This window comes from Propithecus coquereli, unplaced genomic scaffold (genome assembly GCF_000956105.1).
Source record: "Propithecus coquereli isolate 6110/MARCELLA unplaced genomic scaffold, Pcoq_1.0 Scaffold46, whole genome shotgun sequence".
NCBI classification, from domain to species: domain Eukaryota; kingdom Metazoa; phylum Chordata; class Mammalia; order Primates; family Indriidae; genus Propithecus; species Propithecus coquereli.
In genome coordinates this window covers 4,294,528-4,305,516 of record NW_012150396.1, presented here as the reverse complement: position 1 = coordinate 4,305,516, position 10,989 = coordinate 4,294,528, and the positions used below count along the sequence as shown (strand labels likewise).

The window sequence follows — 10,989 nt, the reverse complement described above, 5'->3', positions numbered from 1 at the left end:
AATTCAGTCCTTCATCCGTTATTTGACAGTCTTGAGTTTTCTGATATTTTATTCTGTTGGATGTAGTTTAGAGTGAGTTTTGTTCAAATAAAAATTAGAACTTAACGTTCAACTATATATGAAATATAGTATATGTTCATAAGCCTACCTCTAGATTTGAGAGTGTTTAATTTTCTTTAAAACATGTTAACCGGGAAACTTTGTTTTTACATTTCAAAATCTTCTTGATGATTTAATCCAGCCAAAACAATAGCTTGAATAAAATTTTGACATGTTTGCTTTGTTTCTTTTTGGTCCAGTGTATTTTGCAATGACGTTTATTCATCGTTTTGTTTAGGGGAGCGGAGAATTAGAGTGCATACGCTTTGCTCGCCAGTGGTCAGTTCGCTGGCAGATGTGTACGCGGGAGTGGACGTACAAGCCGCCGTCTGCCTGCTGGCAAACATGGGTGAGTGAAAAAGGAAGGAACAGGTGAAACATATTTTTCTCTCTTAACTGAAGCTAGGTTGTTTTTCTTTTACCTTAGAAATCCCTTATTCAAAAAGCATATGCTTTACATTTTTGTTCACTGCAGTGTCAGTTAGACTGTTCTTATGTTTCTTGCTAATTCTTAGTTTAGAAATCTTTTGGGGAGTTCATAATCACTAAACACTGGCAAAAACCTAAATGTTCTTCAGCTGATGAATGTATGCACAAACTGTGGTGTATGTCCATGCAGTGTGATACAACTCAGCAGTAAAAAGGAACGGACCATCAATACTTGGACAAACGTGCCTGGCTCTTAAAGACATTGTGCTAAGTGAAAGAAGCTAGATTTAAAAAGCTGCATAGCTCTGATTCTGTTTGTATGACATTCAGGAAAAGAGAAAACTGTCAGATGGAGAATAGTTCAGTGACTGCCAGGGCTGGGGTAGAGTGGGGTTTTACTGAAAAGGGACTGTGCACTTTGACACCTAACTGCCATAGAACCATACTCAAAATACAGACTTTACTGTGTGTAAGCTTTAAAAAAATCCTTTAGGGAATTAATATAGCACTGAATGTTTTCTTTTTAACAAATTTACCTTATAGATTAATTTAGACATGAAATAAACCTTGCTATTTCCCATGAAGTCCTAGAGAAAAACAGTCATTAGTACTCATTTGGGACAAATTTATAATAGCATTTGCTAAAGGATCCCAGTTTTTTAAGTGTCATTTTATATCTAGATTTTGAATTAATTGTACCATAACTGTTTTTCAATCTAATTTTATTTTTAGTGCTTAGGCATATGTATAGGTTATCTCTGTTTTAATAAAATATATTCTTGAAGGAAAACAAACTTCACGTTGATACATCTCTTCAATGTCTGAGTGAAAACCTACGTTCATTTTGCCCTTTTTGAAAATTTGTTGACCTAGAATGCTTTGTAAAGAAGATTTTAGAGGATCACAAGGGATAATAACTCAGACTGGAGAATTTACATTGATTGTGCAGAAAAAAAATGATGCGCGTGACTTCCATTTGAATGATGGACACCTGCCCAGGGCTTTCTCAGCAGATGGATAGTATAGATAGTGTACATTCTCTAATATCAGCAGGGGCTAAGTGTTTTTAGACTTAAGAGATTAAAACAAAAACGTCCAAAAGAACCTAGGCTTGTTCCGATTGTCAGATTTACTCAGATTTAGTTCAGAAAAAATGTATATTGAGAAGACACTTGAACTGAGGGATCAGGGGAAGGGTGTTTTTCCATCCTAAAAACTTACATTTTGTTTTTTAAATAATACTTATGAATTTTGCATCTTACAGTGCTCACTGGAATCTAATGGTTACATTCTTTTCATTCCGGTTGCTCCATAGCTGTGGATCGATCCGTTTCATCAAGCCTGTCCGATGCCAGAGATGCCTTAGTGAATGCGGTCGTGGACTCGTTATCCGCGTACGGCTCGACCGTCTCGCATCTGCAGCACTCCGCGTTGGTAGCACCCAGCTCCCTCAAGCTGTTTCCTCTCTATGTCTTGGCCCTTCTCAAACAGGTAGCTTTCTATGCATCGTTTCATTAAATAAGGTTTTTAAAATGTTTCAAATACATATATGAAAAAATGAAATCTGGGTGGTGGTTTTTTAATACTGAACTAGAAGATTATATACTTTAGCATTGGAAAGGTCCAAGAGAAAGGTCAATGGAAAGTGCAGGGATATAAATACATGACGACTCCAGTGAAACCGTGTGTTCTCTTTCTTCAGTGTGTGTGAGCAATTTGAATAAGGGTGCGGTCATAGCTCATTCTTAATTTGTCCTTCTAAAGAGATTCTAAGGACGGAATCTAATGTTCATCGAGCATCTTTCCATGTCTCAGGCACCATAATAGGTGTTATGTATCTATCACCTTATTTAATCCTCACAGCAACCTAGGGAGGTCTTATTCTCCCTGTCTGTCTTACGATGACAGTATAGTTCAGAGAAGTTAAGTAACTTGCTCCATTGTAGAGCTGAGAATTGACTCTAGGTCTGTCTGATTTAAATTCCATGCTCTTTCCAGGATTGATAATACATATTGGCTTTAATATTTATATTTTACTTCAAAACATGAATCTTTTTCCTTGTAGAAAGCATTTAGAACGGGTACAAGCACACGCCTGGATGATCGTGTATATGCCATGTGTCAGATAAAATCTCAGCCACTTGTTCATCTAATGAAAATGATTCATCCCAACTTATACAGGATAGACAGACTGATAGATGAGGTATGTATTTTAATGCATTTGAAATTTTTAATTTTGAGTATACTTGAGTGTCTTGATTCTACAGTTATGGTGATAATATAGTATTAACTATTTTTTTCCGTTCTTCCCCACCACCCCCATGGTAGTAATACACGAATTAAGGACACAAGCTTTGGATCTGGTTGGATGATAGGACTCTCAGATACTATCAGTGGTTATGGAGTTTTAAAAAATAGTTTCATGTGAGAAGTAATTTATCGTGTGGGTTTGGTTGTAATAATATTTATTACAAAGCTAAGTTGTAGAGTGGACATTTCCATTTCCATTTTGTAGATATTGACTGTTTCTGATATGATCAGTTGAAATTTTGATTGTATAATAAACCAAATCTGGTATCCAATAATAACTTTAATGTGCCAATATGTAGTATAGTGTCTTTTTTCTTCCATGTGTGAAAACTATATTCTTTGGAATTAGTATTAATTCCAAGCATAGTATTATGTTACTAAAGAAGTGTAAAAAAGTATCTTGCTATGCAGCAGAGTCAGCAGTCACACTTTCAATATATCCTGACTCCAAAAGGGAAGGAATGTGACACGTCGTTTTACATATTCATGTCTTTACTTTTTTAATTTGAATACATTTGAGGGTCGTGATTCTACAGCCAAGATGGTAACATATAATCAGTATCTTTTGCATCCTGCAAAGCTCTCAAGGGTTCTTTTCCAGTATTTCATAAAGAGTAGCCATTGCCTCCCAAACTGGGATGGTGGTGATGGAAGCTCATTCACATTCTGTCTTTGTCTTTTCAGGGTGCGGTACATGTTAATGACAGGGTTGTACCTCAGCCACCTCTTCAAAAATTGTCTGCAGAGAAGCTGACCAGAGAAGGTGCTTTCCTTATGGACTGTGGCTCTGTAAGCACCCTCTACTGACGAGCTTGATGCTGTTTGCGCTGGGAAAAAAGAAACATTTACGGGGTCCAGCTCTGTTAGAGGAGGCAGTGAAAGGTGGATTTGGAACTGAAAGGCAATAAGTTGGTAGATGCTCCCTGGTGGACTCTTCAGGAAGGGAGAGCCTTTCTTCTTTCGCTCTGCTTACCTGCCTTCCTGCCGCCTTCGCACCTCCCCATGCCAGGCACGCCTGAGCCCGGAGTTAGAAACCAGCCTGGGCAACATAGTGAGCTCCATCTCTTAAAAAAGATTGGTAACTGGTACTAGAGGTCAATTTACTGTAAACTTTTCTAGTTGGACATAATTTTATATTGATATTATTGATAGTTATATTGATAGAGGTTACGAAACTGTAATACCATGGATTGCTTACTATCATGTATTAAATATACTTGATAAAGAGAAGGTAAGAGATAAATTCCTGTCTTCAAGGACTTTAACCATACAGAATCATAAAATTTAAAAGGACCGTAAGAGTTCATCTAACTCAGCTTCCATCCATTGTCAGGAATTCATTAATGATTTGGGAAATCAGAAGTCTCTGGACAGGGTTAGTGGTGAAGGGTGTCAGAATGGTCAGGTTAGCTTCAAAATGATACCTCATGAGCTGGAAGAGAATTTGGACAGCCACAGAAGAGGGGGAAACATATGAGTTAAAAAAATGTAGAGACATTGAAATAGTGGATGGGAAACATAGTTGATTATCCTGATTAAAACATTGCATTCCTATGGGGAAAATAAGTAAAGAAGGTAAAATATATTTTATGAGAAACCTTAAAATTTAAGCAAAGACGATACGAACCACTCTCTATTCTTAGATGGAGATTTACAGTGTACCTATTACAGGTTTCCACGTCACTTTGATGTTTGTCCCTGCTGTATTCGAGATAGTACACTTCACCTCTCTTATGCATGATAATTTTGAGAAAATTAGCTATAATGGGTTTTCTTAACTATTAGGGAGTTTTAGTATTTTGTTGCCTTTTGTTTTTAGGTTTTTTATATTTGGATTGGGAAAGGCTGTGACAATAACTTCATAGAGGACGTGCTTGGGTATCCTAATTTTGCATCAATACCACAGAAAATGGTCAGTGGATTTTATACAACTTTAACTTTTTGTTTGCTTGTTTGTGACTTGTTCGTGTTTGTTTGCTTGTTAATGACTAAAAAATAGTTAACTGGGAGACTGAAGCAGGAAGATCATTTGAGCCCAGGAGTTCAAGGCTGTAGTGCACCATGATTGTGCCTATGAATAACCACTTCATTGCAGCCTGGGCAACATAGCGAGACCCTGTCTCTTTCAAAAGGCAAAAAAAAAGGAATACAGTCTGAAGAGAGTCTAGTATAAGTATAATATGACCTTATTTGTATTTTTTCAAATGTGTTTGTATGTATAATAATAATAGCTCTATGTACACTTAGAAAATGTCTGAAAAATTTATATCAAAATGGAAATTTTTGTTTTATACTTTTTAAATACTGACATGAATTATGAATGTAATTAACACAAACATTTTTATTTAAATTTTATTACATGCTATATACTTTGAATTATTTAGTCTACTATTAAGTTGGCTTTTAAAAAGAAAAATAAATCTTACCTTTATGTATACGTGTGTATACACACACACACACACACACAAATAATAGACTTTTAGATCTTTTTAAAATAGTCTAGTTTTAAAATATATTTTACACATCCACACTGTTCTTTGAAATTCCTTACCTTTTAAACATTAAGGATTAAAGGAAACATGAAATTCTCCCAGAATGTGTATATTTAGAATAGGATATAATGTATAACTGTTAAGGAAATTTGGAACTCAATGGTAGCCCCCTTCATTTGAATATCTCCTTTAGAGGAAACATAAAGGTGCCACACAACGCCAGTGACATACTAATTATTGTGTGTGTTTTATTGATCCAGGAAAATAGAAACATATTTCTCACCCGTCCGAACTTTGTTCGTTGCTGCCGTTGGCGGGCTGGGGAATAGGGTGCCGGCAGGTGGGTGGTGGTGGCGGGAATCGCGATTTAGTTCTAAGACTGCTAAGTCTGTAGGAAAGGAAATGATTTCCTAATTACTTTCACCAGACACATCTTCCAGAACTAGACACGCTTTCATCAGCAAGAGCCAGATCCTTTATAACTTGGCTTAGAGACAGCAGACCATTGAGCCCAATCCTTCACGTGGTAAAGTAAGTAGCTCTGTAAGTCAATTACGAAGTCGTCTTTTCCTGTGCAATCTGTACAAAATTGCTTGTCTTCTAAACAAACTTTAATATCAAAGTATATTCTGGTGTTAGAATGTTGTTACTTGATTCATATCCCCTGAGTTTCATTTTCTGACGTCTCCATGTATTAGTAATATTTTAAATGTATAATTATTCTTCTTAAGAATATGCATTTTTAGATAAATGCCCTTTTCTCTTTTCCAGAGATGAGAGTCCTGCCAAAGCGGAATTTTTTCAGCATTTGATCGAAGACCGGACAGAAGCTGCGTTCTCATACTATGAATTTCTGCTTCATGTCCAGCAGCAGATTTGTAAGTGAAGTGGAATAAAATTGAGTAAGAAAAAAAAGATCCATACCCAGGTAGGGCGTACTCTGTCAGAAGCGCGTAGGAAATCTCAGTGAAGGCATTTACTGTTACGAGACACAATGCACAGCACCCTGTCTGAGGCTTTGGCACAAGGTAAAGGGGAAGAGAGAATGTGACAGGTTTTCTGCAGCCTAAATTAATGGTAACGATGATGCCGTTTCACCAATATCTTTTCAATTGGTTCTACACATTTCCAGTAGTTTGGCAGTACCGCGTGCTGTTCATTGCAAGCTGGCTAATTCATGTAGCTCTGTGGAATGATACATCATAATGTAAAATTAGATAAATTCTTTTTTCTTATAATTAACATAACACTCTGGACTTGAACTCTGACAAGAGATGCCAAAAGGCAGTGGTACCGTGTTATTCGTTTATATGAATTACTTTTTAACAAGGAATGATTCTTATTCATTAAATGAATTCAACATTTTCCCTGCAAAAACAGTAGAGTTTCAGTACATGAACTATAGAAAAAGTATATATATATAATGTACATAAATGTTACATTTGTAAAGAAAATGTAAAAATTTAACTACAGAATATGAATTGCTTAAACTGTGCTGCATTGTTGGATGACAACTCTTTTTGTCACAGTTAGAGAATGAGGTTGATTAATGCATATTATGAATTGAGTCCACAAAGGAAACACAAAACTCTTTGTAATCTGTTAAATCTTTTATGTGGATTTATTTATGATCAGCCTACTAATTAAAAATATTTTGCTTGACAATATGGTTTGGTGGTTTTTTTGGGTTTTTGTTTTTGTGTGGGGGTTGGTGGGTTTGTTTGTTTTTTTAACATATGTTGAATTTACTACTTGAGGAAATGCAGTGATAATGCATTTCAGTTCATCATACATGTAAATCAGTAAGTTTTCATTTGTCTGTGGACCTTTCCAAGTACCTCTTCTGTTTGTATCCTAAAAAAACAAATGGTGCTACTTTCAAAATATACTTAATTACTAAGTATAGTCTTAAATTGTCTTTCTCATTTAAATTAGACATTTTTCTGCATACTTATAGAAAGAAAATTTTAATAACATGTGACTATCCTATTCATTTAATTGAATTAAAGATTACCATCTTGAATTTTGAGAGTGATTTTATTCTGATCAAGAAATAACAGTAACGGCTTATTTACTGTAAAAACTGTTAATGATCCTTTACATTGTGGAATGGAATTTTATTTTGTATACTGTGAAAGTCCCCTCAACACACCCTGCAAGGAAAAAGACTCTCGGTGTGTGTGGTGAGTGGTTTTCACTGGTTTTGTGCTTTCGTGCGTCTCTTTTCTTTGGAGAGAAACAAAAGCACTCTCACGTTCCCTGATGGGAAATGAGAGGTTAAATGACTCACCATAAATGACGGTACTTACTCATCAGTGACAGAGCTGATAGTAAAAGCCCAAATGTTCTCCCTACCCACCACCTACTCCTACCCCACTCCCCACCCCGGGACCGTGTTCGTGCCTGTACCGCGCCGCCCCCGGCCAGAGATTAGGAGAAACTGCCTTGCTCTAAGGGCAACTCTAGCTCTAATTTTACAACAATAAGTACAATATTTCTTCTTTAAGAAAGACAAAAATCTTTGCTCTATGGGTATTTCATCATTCATTCAATAAGTATTTATAAGCACTTAATACTTGCCAGACACTGTTCCTGGCACAAAATAAAATCCCCACTTCCATAAAGCTTACATCCTAGAGTGAGCGAGACAACAAATTTCTATTCAATTTGTCAAGTATAAATAACGCTGGGCAAGAGGATGGATAATGCTGTTTTTGATGGCTGTGGACCAGCGAAGGCGCTTCCGAAAAGGAGAGAGTTGAGCTGAGACCTAAAGCCGTGTGGACATCTGGAAGAAGTGGTGTTGAAATGGGGTAACTTGCGGAGCTGTCAGCTGAGAAGGGGAAAGAGTGGCAGAGGTTTCATGAAATAGTCTCCCAGGAAAGCGAGACAGTGAGCTGACAAGCGGCGTGTAGCAGGATTGCCAGTACCGAGGGCCCATCTTGGGGTGTGAGCCACGAACTTAAGCCGGCTAGCGAGGCTGTGCGTCCTTCCTCTAGCTGTACTCTGTGCGTGGTGGAAAGCTGGGTTTAGCCAGGGCTGGGCGAAAGGAACAGAGGAGCAAGGGAACCGAGGACGTCTACAAGCGAGTGACTTTCATGTCAGCCAAAGGAGCGCAGAGTGGGTGCTGGAGAGAGACAGGTGGAGATCAGGGATGGGTAGTGGGCGTGGTAGTTGGAGGTCCTGTCGAGGTCGAAGAGTGACTGGAGCATGGATACCAGACGGAATGAGCTGGAAAGGGAAGTAGTGGTCAGGCTACGAGATGCTCGGAATAGAGATCTGGGGCGAGGTTGGATATTGGTACTGACGGGACCTGACAAGACCTAGGGAGTGGGCGGTCGAGGTGTCAGTAAAGATGACTAGAGGCGAGGAGGTCAGAACTTGGAGCCCAGGGTTTTAAATGGATCATCCATTTGATTATTAAAATTGCTCCCCAAAACGCCAGGTGTAGTGGCAGAGAGGTGGGGACTGTGAGTGACTGCGGGAAGGAGGAGCGGCAGGGGACACGCCGTGGTCTGATGGCAGGAGCGTGGAGGACCTGAGCTGGGTACAGAGGAAGAATGATCGGATGCCCGCAAACGAGGAGTAGAGGGATGCCGTTGATGGAGAAAAACTCCAGCCGTTTTCCCCTCTGCTCTCGCTGCATAGCAGTCGACACAGGAGACTTCTGTGACCAAGTGGGGGGTCCCCACCAACAAGCAGTGGTCACCAGCTGGGTGTCCTCCAGCTGAATCCCCGCACTCTCTGCCTGGAGATAGTGTCACATCCCACAGACTGGGGGCTCAGTCCGAGGCTCCCCCAACACCCCCCTTTCAGACACCGATCGAAAGTCCAGGCCACCAGGACTTAGGACCAACTGGCTTCAAGTTGAGGTTCCCACAAACCCCTCTTTGGGTTCAGCTAATTTGCCAGAGCAGCTCCTAGAACTCAGGGAAACGCTCGTGTTTGCTGGTTGATTATAAAGGATGTTACCAAGGACACGGATGAACAGGAACCAGAAGTCCTTTGAGAGGAAAAGAAGGCTGAACGCACATCGTTGTGGGGGCTGCTCTTGGTTTACGTCCGGGCTTTGCACGGCCGGTTCCCTGCTTGGAAAACCCGTTCTTGCCTGTCCCGCCTTTCCTCGCTGAGCCCTGCTCAGCCTTCAGAATCGGCCCAGGGATCGCTGCCACAGTGCCACGGGATACCAAGTGCCCCTGTGACCCACGCTGACCAGCGTGGACTAAGCAGCAAGCGCGAACGTGCGCCGCAGCAACCTGCCATCAGCTGGGAACGGGCTCAGCAGGGGCTGAAGTGAGTTGCATGAGCAGGCGGCTTAGACTCTTACAACAAATATACTTCCTATTATTTGTTCCACCTTAATTCTTTTTTCACTGGTGAGCTTCCCCACTATGTTTTGTGTAGGCAAGAAACTCATCTTTTTTACCCATCGCTCTTACCGTCAGAGCCCAGCAGAACAGTATCCGGCCACCCCCATAAAACCAGAAGTGTGTGTGCTTACATTATTTTAAGAAGTGGTTGTAGTTTTGAACTTAGAAGTCCTGTTTTATTATGTTATTGATCCATTCATTCATTCATTCAGCAAATATTTGGGAACCTCTCATGTGACAAGGCACTATTTGGTGCTGGGGACAGAGCAGTGAACAAAACAGACACGGTCCCTTCTGTCGTGGTAGTGGGGGGAGACATTTTTAAAAAATGTATAAAATGTCAGGTAGTGATTAGCTGCTAGGAAAAAAAAGCAGAGGAAGGGCTATCGGGCAGGAAGTAGGAGTTGGTGCAGCGACCCGCATCAGACGGGGCCTTGCAGGCTGCGGGGGGCTTTGGGAGCAGAGCTGTGATGTGATCTGACCTTAAAAAGATGAGTCCAGCCAGCCCGTTCAGGCGGCCGAAGAAGGCAAGGGTGGAAGTGAACAGTTTATGAAAAAATCAGCCCCCTAGGCATAGTGTAGGTGGAACGTGTTTGGATTAAGAGAAGGTTAATTTGCCCTGAAATTTTGGAATTGGCCCTGGCAGCTTAGACTAATCCTTATTGATGATTCTTCCGCCGCAGTACTGGGTCCCATGTGCTAATATTTTATTTAGGATTGGTCTTACCGACTTTTATAAGTAAGATTGCTCTACAATTTGCTTTTATAATGCTTATTGCTTAATTTTGTTATTAGCATTATGCTAGTTTTTTTTTTTAATGAATTGGATAGCTTCTCGTCTGTTTTGGTGCTTTGGAACAGTTTGTATAAAATAGCTAAAATTCTGGTGTATAAGATAGATTTTATCTGTTCTTGATGTTTTGGCCAAACTGGCCAATTGAGCCTCTGGGCATGGGGCCTCTTTGAAGGTAGATCATTAACCACTGTTTCAATCAATGACTATTAATCTATGTAGAGTCTTTTTTTTTTGAGCCAATTTTAGATAGTTTTAACTTGATTTATATAAGCAATTATTAGAGGTTAGCTTTTTCAATCCTTTCTGTTTATCTATTTCTTCTTTCATTTTTCTTGATCATTCTTGTTTCAGGTTTTCCTATCTTACTGCCTTTTAAAAATACAGCTTTTGGAGGCTGGGCACTGTGGCTCATGCCTGTAATCCTAGCACTTTGGGAGGCCGAGGTGGGAGGATCACCTGAGCTTGGGAGTTCGAGACCAGCTTGAGCAAGAGC

At 39.7% G+C, this 10,989-nt stretch overlaps 1 protein-coding gene across 1 annotated transcript in view; it reads left to right on the top strand.

The window, feature by feature from the left end:
- The window catches only part of SEC24B (SEC24 family member B), a 129,303-nt gene extending 122,309 nt beyond the window's left edge, over positions 1 to 6,994 (top strand). Inside the window, exons 17-23 of the mRNA XM_012655082.1 lie at positions 300 to 448; positions 1,844 to 2,019; positions 2,594 to 2,731; positions 3,523 to 3,627; positions 4,658 to 4,750; positions 5,758 to 5,861; positions 6,102 to 6,994. Of these exons, the coding sequence (XP_012510536.1) occupies positions 300 to 448; positions 1,844 to 2,019; positions 2,594 to 2,731; positions 3,523 to 3,627; positions 4,658 to 4,750; positions 5,758 to 5,861; positions 6,102 to 6,216 (880 nt within the window). The 3' untranslated portion in view covers positions 6,217 to 6,994. The remainder of the gene's footprint in view (positions 1 to 299; positions 449 to 1,843; positions 2,020 to 2,593; positions 2,732 to 3,522; positions 3,628 to 4,657; positions 4,751 to 5,757; positions 5,862 to 6,101) is intronic.
- Positions 6,995 to 10,989: the final 3,995 nt, after the last annotated feature.